Source organism: Rhipicephalus microplus, chromosome X (assembly GCF_043290135.1).
Source record: "Rhipicephalus microplus isolate Deutch F79 chromosome X, USDA_Rmic, whole genome shotgun sequence".
Classification (NCBI taxonomy): domain Eukaryota; kingdom Metazoa; phylum Arthropoda; class Arachnida; order Ixodida; family Ixodidae; genus Rhipicephalus; species Rhipicephalus microplus.
In genome coordinates this window covers 117,295,481-117,319,130 of record NC_134710.1, presented here as the reverse complement: position 1 = coordinate 117,319,130, position 23,650 = coordinate 117,295,481, and the positions used below count along the sequence as shown (strand labels likewise).

At 42.9% G+C, this 23,650-nt stretch overlaps 1 protein-coding gene and 1 non-coding gene across 2 annotated transcripts in view; both read right to left on the bottom strand.

Annotated features, from left to right (window-relative positions):
* Positions 1 to 23,650, bottom strand: part of Spg7 (SPG7 matrix AAA peptidase subunit, paraplegin) — a 90,441-nt gene that overhangs the window by 49,360 nt on the left and 17,431 nt on the right. Inside the window, exons 7-9 of the mRNA XM_037427577.2 lie at positions 19,945 to 20,094; positions 12,086 to 12,230; positions 4,268 to 4,376 (exon numbers count right to left, since the gene is read on the bottom strand). Coding sequence (XP_037283474.2) covers positions 4,268 to 4,376; positions 12,086 to 12,230; positions 19,945 to 20,094 — 404 coding nt within the window. The remainder of the gene's footprint in view (positions 1 to 4,267; positions 4,377 to 12,085; positions 12,231 to 19,944; positions 20,095 to 23,650) is intronic.
* On the bottom strand, positions 14,811 to 14,883 carry TRNAS-GCU (transfer RNA serine (anticodon GCU)). Its single transcript has one exon. It is a non-coding gene; the product is annotated as a tRNA-Ser (tRNA).

Genomic DNA, 23,650 nt, shown 5'->3' with positions numbered 1-23,650 from the left:
GCAGGTGTTCAAAATTACTTTCAGCAATCGCTTCACCATTTCGCAATCCACAGCATGTGACGTCGACTATAACACTGGCTCTTGGAGGAAGCGTTATACTTTCAGCAGAAACACGAAGAACGTCGGTACGTTATTGGTCGTCCTGCTTGTCGATTGCTCGGTCGGCTGAGAAGGTGATGCGATTCTCTTGAAAATCAATGACAGCTCCATACTCCTGCAGGAAGTCAGCACCAAGAATAACGTCGCGTGAACATTCACGGAGCACAAGGAAACTTGCTACAAAAGTGTAACCGCAGACCCGAACTCTACTCGTGCAGGTTCCAAGCGGAGAGACGGTGTGGCCACCAGCCGTTCGAATCACGGAGCCATGCCAGGGCGTGATTACCTTCTTTAGTAGTCTGGTCATTTTCCCGCTTAGTATCGAATAGTCAGCCCCGGTATCAACTAAAGCACCTACTGCATAGCCGTCCATCAGCACCGGTATATCCAGAGAAAGCCGCACATATAGCTCAGTCGAATCTACACCCTTTCCTGTTAGCGTCGATCGGAGGTCTTCAGCACGTCGACTGCCAGCGACCTCGCCTCCAAGGGTCGCTTGCGTTAGTTTTCCAGGCGGGGACTGGGGGACCGTGCGCCAGCATTGCGCTGTGGCGAAGATGAAAAGCGCCTCGGCGATGGTGAGCGCGACTGTCGTCCAGAAGGCGGTGGTATGCGCTGTTGAGCCAGGTAGTCCTCAATGTTCCGGGGTCGCTGGCCATACTGAGGAGGCGCTGAATATACTGAAAAGCCGCGCAGCCCGAGGTGCCGGTATGGACACTGGCGGTACAAATGGTCCGCTTCACCGCAGTGGAAGCACAGAGGTCGGCAATCAGGAGTGCGCCAAACATCAGATTTCCGAGGCGAAGTGCGTCTGTCGTCAAGGTAGTGTACTGGATGTTCCGCAAGATGCACAGGGCTGGCGTAAACGAGAGGTGGGGGCGTGCGTGTGTTCTCGTAGTACCGTAGAGGCTGCGCCGACTGAAGTGAAACCCTAGGAGGTGCCTGAACAAACAGTGGGGAAGAGGAAGCCGGGCGCTTCAAGGCTTTCGCATAGGTCACACGGTGATAGTCAGCCGGGGCAAGTGTGGCGTTATCCAGACTCACAGGATGACGGAGGGCATGATGCAGCTCGTCCTTGACGATGCTTGCAATGGAACTCACCGTAGCTAGTGGTGGTGTGGCAGCCTTTTGCAGCTCCTCGCGTACTATAGAGCGGATAAGGTCGCACAGACACTCGGTGTTGCTCCCAATAGTCGTGAGTGCGTGAGCAGTGGACGTGTTCACTTGGCGCTTATACAAGGTGGATCGATGCTGAAGCATCTTTTCCATCGTGACGACTTCAGACAAAAACTCGGCGACCGTGTTCGGGGGGCTCCGTACAAGGCCAGCGAAAAGCTGCTCCTTAACTCCCCGCATCAGGTGACGCAACTTCTTTTCTTCTGTCATACTCGGATCAGCCCGTCGGAACAGGCGCGTCATATCTTCCACATAGGTCATGACAGTTTCATTGGGCATCTGGATGCGGGCCTGGATCACTCGCTCCGCTTGTTCGTGGCGATCAGCACTTCTCTAAGTATCCAATAGTTGGCGGCGGAATTCGAGCCACGATGTCATCTGTTCCTCGTGATTGATGTACCAGGTACGTGCTCCATCCTCCAAATAGAAGTACACACGCCGCAGTTTGGCCGCGTCGTTCCAGTCGTTCAAAGCAGCCACGCGCTCGAAGTCGACCAACCAGTCCTCGACGTCTTCGAGCTCGGTGCCATGAAATGGTGTCGGAACCTGTGGACTTTCGAGGGTGTACCAAGTCACCGGGGGATTTTCCGTACCTGTTAAAGTGGTTTGAACAAACGTGCTCATCATACTGGTGTGAACTGTAGGGTGAGCTTCGGGTGGCAATCCCCTCATCCTGCGGCTTGTCCGATGAATGGGAGTGTTGACTCGCACTGGGCTTGTAGTGCCACTTCCAGGAGGGGTCTGAAACATCCGTGAGGGGCTACCCAGCACCTCCACCAATTGTCACGTCGCTCCAGGGGGTGTCGACAAGGTTTATTGACGTCTCAGCAACAGGACTCTAACCAAGTGCGTTGGTTGGACTTGTTTGCCAGAGCAGGGCCCACGCGCACTTCTTTCTTCTCTGTGGTGTGTGCCTTCACCTTGGCATACGACCCACTACTAGAAGTAGGTGGCAATATTCATCAGATGCCTCTTGTTTGCCTTGACCTAAATGTTGGTCTTGTTTTTTTTATGTCATACACAGTGTGCTATTAAGATGCTTTATGCAGCGGCAACATCAAACTTTTTTTCTCTATGCTTGGCTGTGCTCATTATCAACAGCTTCATGAAGAAAAGCCAGATTCTTTCGTTTTATGGGTGCTACGACAAGGAGTGTGGAAAAGCAAACAGTGGCCCCGCCCCGCATGATGGATCGACAGGTGTAATGACAAAAATTATGGGAGAAAGCATGTGATGACAATTGGCAGCTTATGATCGCTTGCCATCCTGGTCACACTACTCACTCTCCCAGACACATGCGGGAAAATCATTTTTTCCCGAGGATAAGCCAACTTCTTGTGAGGGAAACCGAAATGCCCAACATTCGATACATCAAGTGTTCCAGCTAGTTTTGTTTAATATAGCTGTGAACTTTTGCTATGCAACATCATCAACACAATGTCATGTTCTCAAATGGTTCAGTATGAAGAATTAATTTACCCAAGTTCAATATCATCAGGTTCATCTGTACCACAAATACATACCATGACTAGTGAGGCCATTAAAAAAAACTACATAACTTTGCTTAACATCATTGGCACACTGTTTATAGTTGTACCAAGTACCTAGAGTATGTTTTCAAAGTTGAATGTTATAGAAATAACTTGGTTGTCTTTTCTGAACATGCTCTAATGCTTTTCCTATCAATCATATGTCGTAAAACAAGTATTCAGAAATTGCATAAGCAACCATAATCATATGGTGGTTTTGGGACGTTAAACCCCACAAATCAATCAATCAATCAGCAAATAGTACATTATTGGCCATAATGATAAGATGGGGCATATGTTATTGTAAAACAGCAAGAAAATTAGCCCCCCTCTCCCACCCCAACCCTCCTTTTTTTTCCCCACATCTTCACCTCATGAAAGAATCACCCTTCATCCATAAAAGCTTTCTGTATGTTTGTAACATTTCGCAAGCATTGCACTAAGTCAAAACAACAACTCCGTGCAACTGCTGTAGATGACACATTGATTGATTTGTGGGGTTTAACGTCCCAACACCACCATATGATTATGAGAGACGTCGTAGTGGAGGGCTCCGGAAATTTTGACCACCTGGGATTCTTTAACGTGCACCCAAATCTGAGTACATGGGCCTACAACATTTCGGCCTCCATTGGAAATGCAGCCGCCACAGCCGGGATTCGAACCCCAGACCTGTGGGTCAGCAGCCGAGTACCTTAGCCACTAGACCACTGCTGTAGATGACACATTGGTCACTATCAATTCGATTGGTGATGGCGACAGTGTGGTTCTAAAGACACAAAGGCACTTGGCTAATGCTTAGAGTCTAAACAAAACTGCTGTCTACCACAACTCCTGCAGACAACAGGGCAATCAACAGCACTCCCATAGTTGACCATGCAGTCCTGCAGGCACACAGCCAGCATGCAGAGTCAGAACATGTATACTGTACGCCGTTGTAAATGCCAAAGATGGAATCATGATTGTTATTGATGCAATCAAAGATGGTGAGCATGCAGCTCTGAAAGCACATGGACAAGAAAAAATGAAAGACGGAGGATTGATCAAGGGCTCATTTCTTTAGTAGCCACAACTTAACCAAGAGACAATGAAGCGAAGAAAGGTATAGGGGACATTGATGGTAGCTTTTAGCTGAAGTACAAAAATTGACACTAACGGAAAGAAATTGAAATCAAAGAAAGATTTACTTGCAGCAGGTAGGTACTGAACTTACAAACTTTGAATAACGCGTCTGATGCTTTACCGATTGAGCTACTGCAGTATTTGCTTTCCCATCAACTTAATCACGTATCCATGTTTTTATGTGATCCTAGGAGTATAAGCCAATGCCACTCACAGCCACAACAGTGAGTGTAAAACACTTTTTTCTTGCCGGCTGATATCACGTAGCAAGTAATAAGAAGGCACCAGTGTTGCCTTCCTATGCACATTGTGCACCTCTCCACAAACACATGAACACTCACACATTGCTTCGCTTTCGCCCAATAGCATCGATTTCATCGATATAGACTATACAGGGTGCTCGCTTCCTTGCTTCCTTGAAAAGGTCCCGGACACGTGCTGCTCCAAGGCCTGTAAGCAATCAAGAAAGTTGGGCAGATTAAATGTAACCGAGACTTCATACACAGGCTGGAGGATAATGTTTACTATGTCTCTCTCCTCTGCATATGTGTGTTTTACGGCAAGTTATTTTTTCACCCACTTTTCTTTCTTCACATTTACCTTACAATTCGGTCTAATAACCTACTCTATACTTTCTTTGGCATTATTGTCCAATAGATTTCAGTAATGTTGTGTCAAAACACGGAAAAACGAGCCCTTAAGTATACACTTCTTTCCCTTGTGTATATATATATATATATATATATATATATAGGCAGGCATGGTGGTTGAGTGGTTGTAGCATTGCAAGTAGTCAAGTAGATCCTCCGTGAGCGGTCACAACGTGGTTTATTTCGACGTTTCGGCCTAGAGTCTGGCCTTCATCAGGATCCTGATGAAGGTCAGACTCTAGGCCGAAACGTCGAAATAAACCACGTTGTGACCGCTCACGGAGGATCTACTTGACTCTGTCTGTCTGTCGGTGTGCATGTGTGATCCTAAATTTAAGAAGAGCTATGTTTAATTGAAATCACTCCTATTAGTTCATTATTATATCTAGCCTCACCCACCTACTTTCATATAAGGCAGACTATGAAAGGTCAAGAGTAGTGAAGATGGAAAAAAAAGGCAAGTAGTTTATTCATTTAAAAATGAAACAAGATTTGCACCTACCTCCCGCTCATCAGAACTCGTTTTTCAGCCTTTCCTGCTGTAACCTTAACTATGAAAACTGCCTCAGCATTACAGGTAATGGAGTGCATTTCTATACGAGTTTGCACCGAATCTTTGCTTGCAATTTCATAGTAATATCAATCATGTGGCTGAAATTATGGCTGCTGCCATGGGATGGCTGATAGTGCACAAATATGTTTAATCTTTGCTCTTGTGGTTCCAAGTGCTCTTGATGCGTTTATGGCGCTTTATCTTCATAAACATTTCAAGCAGTCACAGTTTTCAAAACACAGCAAGGCAATCTGTCTGCGTACATGTGTAAGAGCAAGTTTGCTGACTTGATAACACAATAGCTTGTTGAAAATATCAATTCACAATGTCATAAAGCTTTCTGAAGCCAGAAAGACAAAGTCTTTAGAAATATATGTACTACTTAGTCCGCATAATTAGCTAATCTGTGAAAAACACAAGTTGCTTATATTCTTACGAAGTCACAGATTTCATCCCAACAGTGACACTACCGAGGTCTGCTGATTTGGAGCAATTTTCGGAGCAGAAAAATTTTCATTTTGGAGCAGCAAAATTTCAATTTTGGAACACCTTGAAGCAGCAAAGTTTTTTTATTTTGGAACAGGTAATTTTAAATCTGGGTGCACTCCGCAGCAACCAACTTCACATTCCAGAGTACACTGGGGAAGCAAGTTGAATTTATATTCAAGTACAAGAATGCTAATTATTTTGGGACTGGGTAAAAGCTTGCGAGCGCGGCGACAAACGCGGCTAAACCAGAGGTGAAAAGAGCTGACCTACCTCTGTTGCACAGAGGGCACATGCGATAACATCACCCTGCGTGCCAGGCCTGCCATCGATTGCTACTCAAGCAGAGAGGAATGCACCGCCAGTTTTGAGCACGAATGAACGCAAGGGGGAGAGGTGCCGTTGCGGCCCTAGAGCAGCAACTGGGAACTTTCACTTTAAATGCGCGATCACCGCCACACGCGCTATTTCAGCAGACATTACAGACAGCTTGCATACTGTTCTACGTGTTGTACTCTTGTACTCTACACGTGAACAGACTGTGTGAAAAGTGCTTCGCTTCCTGGAGGGGGTATATATATATATAGGGGGTACACACTGAGCCTTGATCACAAGGGTGCCACACCATCATCGCGCCATTTCAGAGGTCCATTCGTACGCCATTTGTGTTGTACATGTTTCGGCATGCAAGAGGCGTTCCAGGGGTCTCTAGTCATTCAATTCACCGTATGAATATCGAGAACAGTGCATGCAGAAAGTCTTTTGTGTGGGTGACGAGCGCGCGGACCTTCGAAGTGGCAACCCCACCACTAGTGCTCCTCGCATATGACGTCAAGTTACATTTTTTGAACCCGATATCCCGTAACGCAATAGGAGGCTGCTTAAAGGGACTATGGCCACACTTCAGGTGCCGATGCGGTTTTCGTGTTGTCAGCTATCTAAACGCGAAGCAGACCAGGCGTTTCATAATGCCTGGAGATCGCGAACGCCAGCGGCTGCGCCCTTCTAGTGATACAGCCTCCCACCCCTGAAAACGAAGCAACGTGAAGCAATGAATGCGATATGGTGATGTTTATTTTTTAAGGGCGGACGTCTAACATAGTGTAGCCACTTCACAGTAATCCGACACGAGAACGGTCAGCAATGGACCCATTACTGAAAGCTGCGTGAATTAAACTGAATTGAGGCTGCTCCGATCAGGAGGCATGCCTTTATTACTGTGATGACATTTTTTTTAAAAAAGGACGTGAAAAATTTGAAATCAGACCCCAGAACCAGGGTTGCCACTGACTTTCGAGTGAAATTCACCAAACGATGAGCGCAAAGTCGCCATTTTTTTTTTTTCAAATTTCGCCAAAAAAGTCGCCACTTTACATATGTGTGGCGTGCCTAGTAATAGAAGTTGCTAATCATGTATAGCCCAGTGCACAACAATACTGTCCGTCAGCCATCCCTTAATTATATTGACGGTCTTAAATGCCAGTTGCATCACCCGCTTCACCGTGGTAGCACCTAAAAAGGGCATGCATGCACCATTAGCATCCCTGAATGCTAGCGCCTCATAAGAGAAGTTTGCGATGGTTTTAGTTGTGGCAAATGCAGGATGAAGCAGTCGCTACAACAAGAAAGGGATGGCATGCGTAGCCTTCTTACAAATTTCGAGAATTCCATGGAGTGGAATGATGTGTTTGATAACCAAACAACTTAATTACAAAACAAAGGTAATAAATTCGATAGTAGGGCGTAACCACCACAATGCATGTGACACTTTTTCTGTGCAGTCATGCTTACACTAAACATTCACCTCAGTGCAGTTTCTGAAAGCTGTTAATAAAAGAATGTTGATAAACAATGTAAACTCTACATAAAAAAAATTAGGGGGTACTATACAGCCGGGAAGAAGTCGACAATCTATTTAGAACAGTTGGAGCTGTGGTCCGAACATGCGGCTTCTCTAGAGTGACCTAAAATAACTAGGTCACTCTAGCTGAACCATCTCCTTGCAACATCTGAAGCCAAATTTTAAAAAAGCTCAAAGCTCTTGAAGCCTCTAAAGAACTTAGTACACAACACCACCTCGTGGCACGCGAGAGGCCCTCTGACCTTAATTGTGCTTGGAGGTTCCTTGCACCAGTGCTTCAAGGATCTTGGTGAATTGAGTAAATACACACGAAGAACAGGACACACGCACTGAATTGTGCGTAAAGTGGACCTCCTACTGGTGAGTCTGAAACTACAAAAAATAGAAAAAATGTTGTCGCCCATTCGTTTAAAGACGCCGAGAATAGAATAGAAAACTCAGTCGAGACCTAAGCCGAAAATCGCCAAACAATCGCCACGTCGCCAATCATGATTTTAGGTCGCCACGGGTCTCTCAAATTCACCAAATTGGCAAAAAGTAGCCACCAGAGGCAACTTGCCTAGCACTCACGAGCTCGAAAGGGTACTGTATTTTAGAAGCATTTACCGCAATTACATCTGCGGATGTTTTGGTGGAAGGAAATACGAAAAAGCTGTTCTGGATGAAGATCTATCTATAAAGTAAATTTGAGGAAAAGTCTCTGCGTGTTCCCATCATTCATGTGTTCTTCCGTATACGCGAAGCACGGAAAATGAGATCGCAATGTCCACAAATAGAGAGACACTTTGGCAGCATGTGTGCAGTTATTATTGAAAATTGCTTTAGTTACGTGCAGTGTGGCTCTTCAAGTGAACTATCAGCAGTGTTCCTGGAACGGACGACGTCCGTTCATGAATCATCGCCACAATTACATGCTATTGATTGGAATACACGTCACGAGCCCCTAACTGCCAAGGGCTCATTTCGCCATTGAGCAGACTTGCACAACAGAAGTTGCGTGGGCAGAAAGCAGAGCATTGTGAATTAACTGGGACAGACTTGCGATTGCTGCTTATTCTGCATAATAATTCTAGGTACGCGGTTGCGACTTTGGTGGTCCCGAAAACAAGCTACACACATTTTTGACTCCCGAATATGACTCTGGCACAGCTTCACACAATTTCAGTTGATATTATCAGAATGAAGCAGTAAATCTGATTTGGCACACTTTGACGCAGTTGACTCAGGAGTGGAATAACTGGATTTCTTCACAGTACTTCCTCACTGACTATTACCACCCATGCATTTTGCTCATGCTAATCAAGTGAATACATCTTAAACATAACGTGACAATAATAGGAGCCAGTGGCAGCCATTGCAAACGTTTGGTTCCCCTTGCAGGTTTGCTTTCAATTTGATCACACCACCAATATGCTAACAAATACTTTCTGTGTACCATTACCTGGCCACCTGATAGTACTTTCATATGTCTATTGCTCCTGCTAAGAGGAGTGGTAGGGGATGATCCCAATAACTGTTCCTCTAAAATTTTGGTAGACATTAAGATTGAGTCACTTTGTACTAAATTTTAATGCTACAGAATCATTTGCTTAGCATGCTACCAAAGTAGCAGCCTAGTTTAAGACAATATTCCTTTTTAAAACCAACACTGCTTCTTGGTAGTCTCCCACAAGATACACAAATAGAGTGTAACAAAAATGCCCATTAAAAAGTTCATACGTCACACAGAGAACTTCGACAGTTCAGAGCAAGTAGTCCTTCAGGGACATCTCAGTCAATAGTTCAGAAACATTTTTAGACTTTAATACAGGGCTTGGTTTGCAGAAATCTCTAATACTACACTCAAGAGTTTCGTTACCTTTCTAAACAAATATTCAGTTAACAAAAAAAGAACGATGGTGCAATGTCTGGTCCTGAACAGTGTATTTGAAAAGTAATTGTAAAGCCCATAGTTGCATGATTTTAAAGCAATGTATGTTAGTTTTGTCAGTGGTTGCTAGAGATTCTAAACTACCTCTTGGGCTTGGTAAGAAAACACATTCACAAAAAAAGATAAAACTGTGAACACCTCAGCTAAATTTTGCAGCCACACACAGAACATGGTGTTCCAACCACAATACAAAGATAGCTTTTTTATGAAACAGAGGCCCGTCATCAAGAAGCAGCTGCTAGTGGCTGCCCCTTGATGACGTTAGGCAGATTTCATAGCGAAGCCACCCTCCCTTGCTGACATAAAGCAGCCAGACTGTTTGGATAAGTGGGGTCCTTTCCACTATTACAGTATTTTTTTTTTTTCAAATTTCAGGTGGAACTGCACCCTTCCAGGAAAAAGAAACTCCAAATATTTTCACACGATTGGGTTCTGTAAAATCAAGTTCTAACTGTGAAGATATATCTCTTTAGCACAACCACAGTTCAGTGGTGTTATATGGTTCACATACCTACCAAGTTCAAGGATTCTGAATCCAGGAGATTTCCACAACTGGGATGGGGGGGTCGCGCTGAATTGTCTGCCCCAATTTTTTAAAACAAGATAAGGGGGGTCCCAATCGCAAGTGCAAACACCGACGATGCGGTCTTATAATGGCTTGGAGTGGCCGAACACACGAGGGTTGGGTTTCCCACTAAGATGAGGGTCTCAAAGTGGGAGCGCAAATACTCTCAAAATTTCGCATCATGAAAACAACTAGCAAAATAAATTTCCGTAAAAACAGCTAGAGTATGTCTTCCTGGGACACACGTGAACGGATGGGATGGCACGTTATAGTTTTCTTTTTGTCTTTACCTTTAATCTACCACTGCGTTAGTCGCGTGCCCACGGAGCTCAAAGATCGCTATCCATCGCCGTGACCGCAGTTTTGTGCATGGCAGTTGCGGCAAACGGTAGTTCCGTTTTCAATTCACGTGCACTCGTTGCGCACGTGCTTTAAAAACTAAGCCGTTTCATGCTATCTACGACTGCATCTTCCGCAGTTTTGCCTACAGAGTTTGCAGAAAGCAGTGTTGCATTGACTGGTTGAGCAGACACTTTTGAAGTTCTGTGAGTAACGTCATCAACACATATGAGCCTGTCAAGAACGACTGCGGTTTCGTCCACAGCGTTTGTGGCAACGAAAGGCACACGCACAGTAGAAGACAGTGCATGCGCTAGTCGCAAGCGTACTTCCGAAACATCGAGCATGCTGGTCTCGTCCTTTGTTCATTGGTTTCGGTACTAAACTTCGTATCACCTGCCGCAGCTAGGAAATGTGTTCAAAACGTTCGAATTTCGGCCCAATAAACACAGTGTAATGTGGCTGGGGAATTCTACGAATTCGTACCTGCCACGAATTCGCATCACTGAGATTATAGCGTATACGTTTAGATGAACACCCCTAAATTCGCTAATAATAAAATGCTGTGGGTTTGCAAAAAGCCTGAAATGGATTAACCTGCATTTTTGTCAATGCGGCAAGATCACGCACAGAAATTTTGATTTCTGGGAGATTTTCATGACAACCGAACAGACCGAATAAATGGTCGAAATGCAGGAATCTCCTGGACAATCCGGGAGACTTGGCAGGTATGAATTTAGATGCACCTTTGCAATTGCTAACCAATAAAGCACTACTTCAGTCACTGTTCAAAAACAGTAAAGTTACAACATTGATAGAAAAGATAGAAATATATGAGCAATAAATAAATTACCATCATTTGATATGCTTGCAACTAAAGTTGAGTTTAAAAGTTTAGTAGATAAACCTTTCCAACGAGTATTAATTAGGTGCTGTGATAATGTCCTGTGCATTGCGATCAGCCTATGTGAATGCTCTCCCAAAGGCACTATAGAAGCAGCATGAACATGAGCTTTGCCCACAACCTTTAAACTCCTGTGCAACTGTCCAGAAGAAAGGTTGCTTCTCTTATGCTAGAAAAATCAGTACACTGCAGGTCTAAATGTGCTATAAATTTTGCTGGTGTACCTTAGTAGCTAATACTACAAGGTGTTTTCTACAGTACCACATGGCCATTTGACCAATCCCTTCATGCGATCGACAACGATTGTAAGCGAGGCAGCGCACACGAGTGTTTAAGGCAACATGCTAAATTTAGGAAACATCTGTCGAGAATGGACAAACATTAGCAAAACACAAACGCAAGAAAAACAAAACCCAACATTTCCTAAACACAGACATTAAAGCTTGCAGGCACAAAAAAGGTATGCCCACACTATTAGACAATAATGCTTTAATGCCAATCCTTTTTGAGAATGCACCAGAACAGTTAAGTCTAAACAGTGCACTAGTGTTCTGAATGAGACTGCTACTGCAAATAAACAAATTACAGTGCAGTGAATAAATTTTTATCTTTGAGTACAACTGTATACACAACTGTAGAGACAAGTGCTGTTCTAAATCTTACCGCAGCCCTGAAAAGATTACATGTGACAAATTTCAACAAAAGCCCTACAAACAAAACAAGACACAATAAAAACACATCACAAATTTTTAATTATATAATGTCTTTGAATGTGTGACACTTATGTCCGATTTTGACAAAGTGGGAGGCAGTGGCAAGTGAGTGTCCACACTAAATATGAAGAGAGAGATGGAGAGAAGAGAATGCTTGCCTCCAATCATTTCAATGAATTCAGATCCAGCCATAGCCAAAAATGGGACACTAGCCTCTGTAGCAACTGCCTTAGCTAACATAGTCTTTCCACATCCAGGTGGTCCTAAGAGTAAAACCCCCTTAGGTATCTTGGCCCCTAAAGACTGCAAAGATAAAAAAAAAAGTCCCAACACGTTTACACCAAATAAAAAAGCATGGGACAAGACCCATTTTTTAAAGTAAAATGAACGGGCACAAAAACAATGTCATCACAAACAATATTTCAATTATTTAAAGTGACACATGCGAAGCACTTGTAGTATAGTTTGAAGTAAAGAAACTCCAGCTAATACTTCAAAGGTGTAGGTGGAGAATGATAGCAGAGCTGGTGCACATTTATAAAAAATGCTAAACGCAACGATACTAACTCCTCAAGACATGATGAAATTGTTGTTTGAAAAAGAGACGTCAATAGCTTTTATTTGGCATTGATGACAGCCTCAAACAGAAACAATGTGCTTCAATACACTTTCATAGTTCCGACTAGAATTAACACATTTTGATGTGGAGCAAATGATTTCCTCGTAATTCTGCCATCATTGATACTTCCCTACGTTTCTTGAAGCCATTTCACTGCTTTCTCAAAGGTTGCCAATGTTCACCCAATTCCTGCAATGTTAACTTCGTGCTGCTTCTCTCACTGGGCCAATAACCTTCATTTACCTTAGTTGCAGCACGTTCCTTTTTCCCAACCAGGATATGATGAGGTTACCCCTTCGTCTCTACACTAAAACATCATATGAAAATTAAAGCCAAAAGGAGTTGGTAAAAGGAGTTGGTATCTTTTAGGTGGTCAAGTTAAGGAATAAAAGGCACATTGTATACTCAATCCATGCTTCTAGGGTTTCACAATTATTTTATCTGTACAACATACAATTATTGCCAATGCTTATACAATAGCCGCAGCTTATCACTCTGAAAGTATGGGAGGTTACACCATTAACTGAAATGAGAAACAAACTTAATATTTCAATATGCATTGAGTAATAATCTTGTTTAAAGTGAAGTGGTGCTATTAAAGTGCATATCACAAGATGGAGAAAATGCTATCGATTCAAAACTTTCCAATATATAGAAACTCCACATTGTGCAAAACAACTTTTGTATTTTGTAGCCTAAACACGGTGATGGGAATTAAATGAACAATCCATGCACAGGGTGTGTTTAAAGAAACACTAAAGTCAAATAACAATTTATGTCAGAGTGAAAGCTCAAAGTATGACGTCTAAAATGACAACATTACCAACACCAGTGCCCTACTTACAGAGAAATTTAGGTATATGCACGAGAACACATGAGCTAGAATAGGACATTTGCAAAATGATCCCGATTATGTCAGAGGTGTAGCCCTGATCGAACTAGCTGCACTAGATAAAGAACTTTCCGTGCATCAAGAAACGTAATAAAATACTGCTTGTTCATTTCTGTTTGATTCATGGGAAAAAGAACCACCGGACGTTACTACAGGCAATGGCGCGAGTGGTTCAAAAGTTCAATTTTTGCCTGATTAAACTGCACAGTTTGTGCCTATCAGCGAGTCCTAGTTGTTTTATTTATTTATTTGTTTATTCGTTTATTTACAACAAAATGTTGTGGGAGACCAGGGGAAAAGGATGATACAATCAGCTTGAGGGTGTCCTGGCCACCCTACATGTGTTCCAGCGTAAAAAGGTAGTAATGAACAAAAAAAAAACAGAAAAATGAAATGCACACATAATATACTATATATGAATATCCTTCATGCAAAAAAATAACGTGCTTCCATAGATATTATAAAGAAACATAATAAGGAAATAGATTATTTCCCTTAAAAACTGTGAAAAACGAAAAAGATATAGATGGCATCGTTTATGAGACATGTTCACGATAAAGATATTGTGATGAAAAGTCTTCGTAGTTCTTTAAATGAGGTTTTCAGAATGTTAAAAAGCTGCTCTTTACTAATTCTATTTAACAAAGCTGGTAGCCTGAACCAAAACATTTGTTTACCATAATTGGTGTGACATTTCTTAATTTGCCTTTCTTCAGGTTTGCGCATATTATACCTTATTAGGGTGGCCTGTAATCCTGCTAGCGTTTGTAGAGTACCAGTTTTTTTCAATAAGCTACATTTATACTGTTGACATAAGTTATAGTTAAACATTGACTTATAAAGAGGTCACTGGTGTGTGAGATGTATGAAACCTTGCATACTAATCGAATCACGTGTTTTTGTAAAACTGCGAGCTTATCAATGTTTTCTCTTGTAGTAGTACCCCAAACTAGCAAACCATAATTGAGTATTGGCACAAACACAGCATTATACAAGAACATGTCAATGCTTATAGGGCATTCAAAAGAGACAAGGTACATCACACATATTGTTCTAGATAGTTAGCTCATTGGGTGATTTATGTGGTCATCCCATTTGATGTGGACATTGAAATACCCGTCTTAAGTTTTTATTGAAGGTACAAACTGAATTTCTGCATTATTTAACGTTATTGGTGCTATTTGAACATTCTTGTTCCGCGGTCGAAACGATTGATTGATATGTGGGGTTTAACGTCCCAAAACCACCATTTGATTATGAGAGACGCCGTAGTGGAGGGCTCCGGAAATTTCTACCACCTGGGGTTCTTTACCGTGCACCCAAATCTGAGCACACGGGCCTACAACATTTCCGCCTCCATCGGAAATGCAGCAGCCGCAGCCGGGATTCGAACCCGCAACCTCTGGGTCAGCAGCCGAGTACCTTAGCCACTAGACCACCGCGGCGGGGCTTGGTCAAAACAATATTGCCTTTGTTTTGCTAATGTTATTTTAAAGTTAATTTGAGTCGTCCAGGAATTTATTTCAATAGCACTTCGTTACCTCTATTAATTAAGTGTGTTTCTGAGTTCCCTGAAAAAAATAAACTGGTGTCACCTGCATAAATAATGAACTTGGCTGTATCATCGATCGTCAGAATTTTGTTAATATAAAGTAAAAATAAAAATGGTACTAGGATACTTCCCTGGGGAACACCACATCTGACCGGTTTTTCATCTGATCTTTCTCCTGCAACAACTACAGATTGACTTCTATGTTTCAAATATGACAAAATTAATGGATGTGCTATGCCTCTAATGACATAAGTTTCTAACTTTCTCAACAAAATCCTATGGTTAAGAAGGTCAAATGCCTTTGAAAAATCTAAGAATATACCCAGCACCATGTACTGTATAAGAATTCATTTAAGTAATATCTGGATCATTATCTAAGGAACGGCCAAGAGTAAGAAAGAAGTTGTTGAAACTGTTTGCCAAATCACGACCTATTAATTCTATGCCATTCTGTAATATATTAATAGTTTGTTCCTGTGATTTCCCAAGCATTGTATATAGAGTCTTTCAGATGTTCCAGATAGCAGAGTGTCCCGCAGTCATATTAAATTTGTGTAGTAGGTATTCATTTTTAACGCTTCAAAGCTGCTTTGTAACCGAGTTCCTAAACTCCTTAACCGCGTTAAATACCTCAGGGTTTCTAGTTTTGATGAAACCCTTATATAATCGATCTCATTTTTTAATTTGGCTGAATTTTGAGTTGAACCAAGCACGTCTGCCATATCGAAGACCATGGCAGGAAATCGCTCAATGGCTGTTGTTGCTACTGTGGCTCCCACTACTTTTGTTCTGCTGCTACTAGCGTCGCCGGCCGTGCAGTAAATCTGGGTAAAGCTGGACAACGTTGTGCACGACAACAGCGACGTGACACGTTCCGCTTGAGGAGGGTAATTTGAAGTGCACTACCTCGATGCAGACCACTAAAACCTAATTTCATTTCCAAATAAGCACTTCCTTGGCATAAAAGTAACACTACAAAGTTTTTGCACCGCTATTTCAAAAATCAACGTCAACTTAGTAGTTGCCTTAAGTGTCCCTTTGACTAATAAAAAGCCTGTATTAGTTCAAGCCTGCGAAGTCCTGCTAGGCAAAATGACTAAAAGTTTAACGTGCAAGTGTCTTGAATGAGGTCACACATTGTTACTTATACTAAGTGCAACAGCGCACATAATTCCTTTATTTATACCTTCAATGAAGACCTCCAATGAAGACATTAATGAAGCACAAGGACTTTATTTTGACGAGTGATATGTCTACCATATATTAGCCAAGCGTGGGCCTGAGTGGGAAACTAAAGACACAACGGTGCTACAGAAACACAAAAGCATATCAGCGCCCTCAATAGCATGATAAAGAAGTAGCTATGTAGCATTTTTCAATCATTCTCTGCCTAAAGTACAAAAATATGGTTATTGGCATACAACGTATGAACTAATCGAAACTGCATCATCCAGGTGTAAAATTGGTTCAATTATCAAGCACAATGTCAGCTGAACACTACAAAACAACACAGCTTGATGTGCCTTGTACTACGCATGACGAATGCTGGACTTGCAGTTGATATGCAACTTGCTATCTACAGATTTCAGCACTATGGCTAAAGATAACACAATTCTAATGTTTTGCAGGAAGTCTAGAGAACACGATAAAGCCATGGCTTTAAGTTGCACTAATAAACAGCACCAAGGCTTCAAGATGAGCCCGGGACCATAAAAAAAATGTACTGACACATTCTAACACATTGTCGAAGACTGCTAGTCCTCAATTCCGCAGTGCCTGTCACTTTTCGAAAACAGCCTTTTTGAAAGAACCCCCAAGAGTAACAGAATGATTTACATTATGATTGGGTGCATACACAGCCAGCATCCCTTTGTGTGAAGAGGTCATTAACTATGCCTCCTTTTAAACCAAAACTATCAAATGCTTGTATGTAGGAAGTGTCACTCATTGGGAAATTCATGCACTATTTCATAATCTGTTATCAAAGAGGCTGTCAACTTGGCAAACACTTAAAAACTATTGTGTAGCCTAAGAGACCATCTCCTTACCCCTCTGTACTTTGAATACATTTGGACAGTGCTGGCATTACCACACTCTCATTACAGTATCAGATTCTTGCAATGAATCACTATGATATAGCTCAGCCAGGTGGCTCATAAATGCTGGTGCAACAGTGCAATGCGAGCCGATGACAAAAAACAGAAAAGGGTCAGTTTGGAATAAAACTAAAATACAATACATGAAATCTTCCTCTCTAAGCCAAAGCTATGTTGTTTTGTGCCGCAGCACTTAAGTTCTTAAGCACTTAAGAAGCATGTGGGCAATGAATATCCACTTCTCAACTTGAATCTGATACAATTCTTTTTATTGCGATAGGTCAGTAGATTTTTTGCCATCACCATCAAGTCCTATATATATATATATATATAAGTCAAGTAGATCCTCCAAGAGAACGGTAACAACGGAAGTGTTTAATTCGACAGTTTCGGCCAGAGTCTGGCCTTCATCAGGAGTCCTGATGAAGGCCAGACTCTGGCCGAAACTGTCGAATTAAACACTTCCGTTGTTACCGTTCTCTTGGAGGATCTACTTGACTTATTGCAACGCTACGGCCATTTTCGCCACCATGCCTGCCTATATATATATATATATATATATATATATATATATATATATATATATATATATATGTTTTGTTGTGCCAGAGCTTCCCTCCTTCAGGTTCAGGGTCAAATACCTGCAACCAGTCAAGGAGGTGCCTGCATGACGATGAGCACGTCACCTCAGCCACCTGCACTGGGTTGCACACGTCACAAACCCACCTGCATAGATTTGCACACAGCAACTCACTCACCAGCATACCTTATTTAAGATCATGCTGGTCGATTGTTAGAGGACTTGCCCCAGCTGGCTTGATCGTACTGGCAGGCTCTGTTGCAATACCTGCTATACCTTCGATAAAGGTTATTGTTTGCGAAACGTTTGCCTCTTTCTCTGCTCCTGAACGCAAAGTTTCACTTCAACCAATAATGGTCACGTTGCCATTGCGGTAGAATACTGTGACAACCCCTACTTCATAACAGTGGTTGGCAGCATTTGGATACTCTACCCTACGATTTGGCAAACCTGATTGGATCCCTTCAAGCTTGAGGATGACCACTGGGGTATCAGCATTAGGCTATGCTGAGATTCGCTGCCCTGCGGTTGGCTAGCCGGATCAGATCCCTGCAAGCTCGAGGACATCCACCCTGACATCAATGTTTTGCTACGTTGAGGTATGTTACACTGTTCTCATCATTCAGCAAGCCGGGATACACTGCTCAAGATCTCAAAATTGGCAAGTTGGACCGAATTCCTAAAGGCCAAAGGATACCCACGACACCGCTCAACGGGAGCCACGAGTTGGACTATCGTCGACTACTTACGTTCGGTGAGGGCCCAACGTTTGCTGCTCATTTCGCCACAACTCTCTAGCACAAGCAGATGTTAGGAGAGCTTTTTGTGTTTGTGTTTTTTGTTGAACATATTCAAGCAGGCTTCAAACCATGAGACTAGATCTAAATTGCAGTTGAATAGCAGTAAGAACGCATAACAAGAAACAGATCGCAATGGAGAAGTACCGTGCGCAGGACCTCCCTAAAATTTGTGGACTTGGGCATTCCCGCCGGGTCCGATTAAACAAAGGGAGCAATTCTAAGGGTGACGCAGGCAGAGAACGTGGCAGGCGGTGAGGCTGATGAGATTTGGGAGGAGATTTGTGAAGAAGAAGAAAAAGTTGAGAATCACTCACGAAGCAATTCTGGTTGGCTTTAGCAGTGTCAAGCACTGACACTTAGCTAGAGGTTCGTCCAAATTGCGATATTCCTCCTGAGATACGTTGCTCATAATGCTATTTTATTAGCTTAGCATATTTTCAAGGAAATACTTTAATTTCTGCTGGTCTGGCAATTTGATCAGCATTAAGAGGGCGCTTACTTTGTGTTCGACTCCGTCTTTACAGGAAATCGCTGCTGAGCTGTGAAGGTCCTATCAGGTGGAAAAAGCGGAACGGACAGAGCTGACAATGGTGAACCAGCATCCCATCATCTGAGCTGTGTTTGACAGCTCGAACTCTGGATGCATTGTCTTGCATCAGGGGTGCTGTCGTGCCAGAGCTCCCCCCCCCCCTCTATAATAAGACTGCCCTAGAGCCACAGACGCAATGAAAAAGTAGCCCCTTTCTGTACACACTCATGATGAAACGTGGCAGGAGGCACAGAGGGTTCATTTCACGCGCTGCTGTTGAAAGGGAAAAGAAAGATGCAAGAGCATATATGCAATGTTCTGCATTGCCGACACTTGGAGCGCATTGCTCATACACAAAGATGTAACAACTGTGACAGCTGCTAGTTCACAATTGTCCTGTGTATAACTGCATGTTCTTACCAAGTGTCCTTCTTTGTGCTTCAGCGACATGTTATGAGCATGGAGTTGATTGTTGTTCTTTGCATGACATTCCAATAATTTCTGGCTATTCTATTCACTGCTTCACCCTTGCCGTGAAAATGACTTTTTTTTACTCTGCCTGTCAGTTTGTCCACATTATTCTTTTTAAAAATTTTTTCCCCAGTCAATGAGTGTCTTTTATTTTTTTCAAGAAGAAATTTTGATCTTCTTTAAGCTTCTGAAAGCAAACTTCAGCCATCTTCCCTTTATCGAAGTGCAAATAGCCATGTTCTTTACCATATAAAATGAGTTTACAACCTTGTATGCATAATTAAAAAGAAATAGCCTAAAATTATCATGCTGTCCTCACTATGATGAACGAAAACAAATATCCAATTACTGCTTTAAAGGCCTAAACATTTAAATATACTATACAGAATTGATTGCAATAATACATATATTCTTAATGCATCATTTAATATCAAACCAAAACCCTATTCTCAACCTTCGCTTTTTTTTTTCTACTTACAGTGTAACGTTCCGGTCTTTTCAGATAGTCAACAAACTCCATTATCTCTTGTTTAGCTTCTTGCAGTCCTGCGACATCCTTGAAACGCACACCCTTGCCAGATCCAGTGAGTGGGTCAACAATTGTAAAACGTGCTCGGCCCATCTGCGACTGGTGGGATATGGAAATGGTTATTGGGCATAAATAGTGGTTGTATGTGTCTCAATCACAATTTTTACAGTTTTACATAACAAATGGCAGTTTTTACAATAAACAGCCAAAACACATATTACAGCCTTTACAATGGCATGCTTTCATTTTAGTTGCAGTCACCAAATTGTCACTTGCATTTTGCACTTTAAGTGAAAAGGGATGTAGATACATATAATGTAAAGAGGGCCTGTGTACACAAGGTTGTTTTAATTGCTTCTTTTTCTCATTTTTAGTATTCCCACCTGATGCGTATATGCATGCCATATAACTGTAGTTTCTTGCCAATCCCCACACATGCTGCTTAGCTGTTTCTGTTTAGGTATGACTGCCATGCATGTTATTTAGCGCTAAACTACTGCAGTGTATTGTTTATACAATCTGTAAAGAAACAACATCTTTGGGCATGAAGGGATATGCATGCAACATGATTTTGTGGGAAAATATCCTGTCGAGTACTTGACGAGAAAACAGCTGCAGTGCAGAACATACTGCCCTCAGTATTACAAGAAACTAATACTGCTCTCTTGCATGCCACGCTCAAACATTTACTGTATCCTGCTTCCATGTTTGTCGTTATATGTATCACCCCTCACTGTAATTCCAATAGGCACTATGGGTAATAGGAACGAATGAATGAATGAATGAGTGGATAGATGAATGAATGGATGGATGAATGAATGAATGAGTCACAGCTACACAACAAATGCAGTTATGTATACTGCTAGTTCACTCAAGAAGCATGCACATATAGACCAATTACAACACCATACTCATGTTACGTGACGTTACCTCCTGTTCAGTGCTTTTCGATTTGCCTTTGCTAGCCTGTGTGCAATGGCCACAGTAACTTTATGTAAAGCTCAGACAGTTGTTTCGAACTTAACCATGTCATTCTTGTTTACAGCAGTTGCTTGATAACTTGGAAATGGTTTTTCTGATCACTCAGAGCGCAGAAGTATCACTTAGAGAGCGAAAATATGAAACCAGGCGAAATCGATATTGTAACTTCTTAACTTCCTTAATATAGCACGTATTACTGCAGCAGCATGTTCCCAAAGCGAAATTACACTTATTTCTCTTTGTAACAATTTTTTAAACCTCGGGGTTATTTACTGGCCCTTGAAGCGGTGGCAGTTGAGCTCGCTGTGCACTGTGCTTGCCTCAAACAAAAAAAAAAAGATGGCATTGCAAGCAGTCATAAATATAGGCACTCCTTGTACAGCTGAAGAAGGCAAAACTCTAAAGGTGTAATCCTGTACCTTCAGGTGTATGAAGCATGATGATGATGATGATGATGTGTGGTGGTTTACGGCGCAAAGGCCAATTGATGGCCAAAGAGCGCCATTTCAATGACTAGAGATGTGGACAACGATATGTTGCGTGGCTGTACAGGGGCCTTAAAATTCCTCGCGATAATGCAGGTAAAAACATAAGTAATAAAATCATGACAGTGGCGTGATATACATAGTAAAAAAGGGTGACAGAGGTTTTGATAATAAAACGTGTAAAAATATCTGGCACTAGCACAAGTGCCTCATCAGCGCCCTTGTGTCCAAGGGCCGCGAAGCAAGTGCTTTTCAATGCAGCCACTGCAGCAGCAACCTCCCTTGAGAGGTCGCGCTACACAATGCCTGGGTACAGTCGAACCTCGATATATCGAACGGCGCGGCGATCGCGAAATAGTTCGATATATCCAGAATTCGATATAAAGAAATCACGAAAAAATGCGTCAAGAGCTTGCTGAAAACAACCAACGAACCCTTCAAGTGTGGTGCAGTAAATACTTACTTAAAGATTCAAACATAGTATTTATTGTGTTGGTTTAAAATATTGAAAAAGAGTAGCCTGCTTTTTGTTGGCCATGGCGTGTTTGACGACTGCGTCCTCAATATAGTCCAGGCGATCCATAAGTGATAGGCCAGTGCCTTCAATCGCACCGCAGTGGCGGCGCACAAGGGCCAAGGCAGCTACGACCTCAGCTGATGTCGGGAGCGGGGCACCATCAGCGCTTGCGGGATCCACCCCGGCAGAGTCTTTATTTGGCTGCTCAGAAGTAGCTTCAGCGACTATCTCCACATCCGTGAGCTCCGCCGTGAGCTCCTCCCTTCGGAGTTAGGCCTGTCGCGCACCACAGTGAGCGACAGGCCTAACTCCGCGACAGGCCTAACTCCGAACGCACGAACACTGCGAGCACAACGACCGATGCCTGCCGATGCTACGGGGGAGAAGCTTGCAACATGTGCGCAGTGTGCCATTGACACCATAGAGACTGCAACGACTGCAAGGCTGCGGCGTGAGTCCGGGTGTAAAGCGCGCACATGGCGCGCCCATGCCGGCTCGCCTGACTGCAATCCCTTTCCCGGCGGCAGCGCGGGCCGCGTCCGAGACAGTCGTCTGCGTCCTTTTCCTCCTATACTTTCCTCCTCAATCTTTACCTCCCACTCCCCCTTCCCCCGCGCGAAGCCGTGTCGGTGCCTTCGTATTGAAAGACAATAACAGCTCCGCGCTTTTCTCTTCACTTTCCTCATTCAAGAACCTCTACCGCAAGGCTGCGGCGCACGTATGCCGCTACGTTAAAGTGGCGCTCTCGGCGCCATCGATGTGTGCAGCATTCGTAAACACCCGCCGCTCTACCGCTACTTTCGAGAGTTGCGGGAAAGCTCGCCGCCTGTCAATGGAGCGCGGGTGGTTTGGGGTGGCTGAGTTCGATATATCCATTATATGTCAAACTTTGTTCGAAATAAAAAATCAATAATGCATGCGATTTCACGTGTGATATAGGAACCATTCGATATAGGCAATAATTCGATATACCAGAGTTCGATATATTGAGGTTTGACTGTATATGACATGGTAAAAGCAGACGTCTCTTAAAAAAGCTAGCACCGATTTATGAGTGAACAGTGGTTCCCTACTGACGAACATTGCAGGGTGTAAAGGCATATGTTGTCGGTAGGGTAATGGAAAGTGTTGTTTTCTTAAAGTGTCTAATTGTTTGCACTGAATTAAAATGTGAAGAAAAGTGAGTGCTTCACCACATCTGTCACACAATGGTGGATCGCCACCGGATAAAAGATATGAGTGTGTCATGTAAGTGTGTCCTATCCTGAGCCTCGTTAGTCTTACCTCTGTATAACGTGATTTTGATAATGGCGGCCAATGGCCAAAGTGTGGCTTGATAATGTGTAGTTTGTTTTGTATATGTCTATCCCACTTGCTCTGCCAGGAGACGGCTTAAGATCAAGGGCCGGCATTGATATGGGTGTAGTAGCGGTGCTTTCGTGGACGGATGCAGCAAGCTGATCCGCCATCACGTTGCCTTGAATCTCACGGTGCCCTGGAACCCAGCACACTACAACATGTTGTTTGAGTGTGTAGAATGTGCATAAAATGGAGTAAAGTGAGACGAGGATAGGGTTTTTTTGTTTTTTAAGATTGTGCAGAGTCGTTACTACACTGAGAGAGTCTGTATGAATTACTGCTTTTTGTATTTGTAATTGTTTGATGTGTTTAG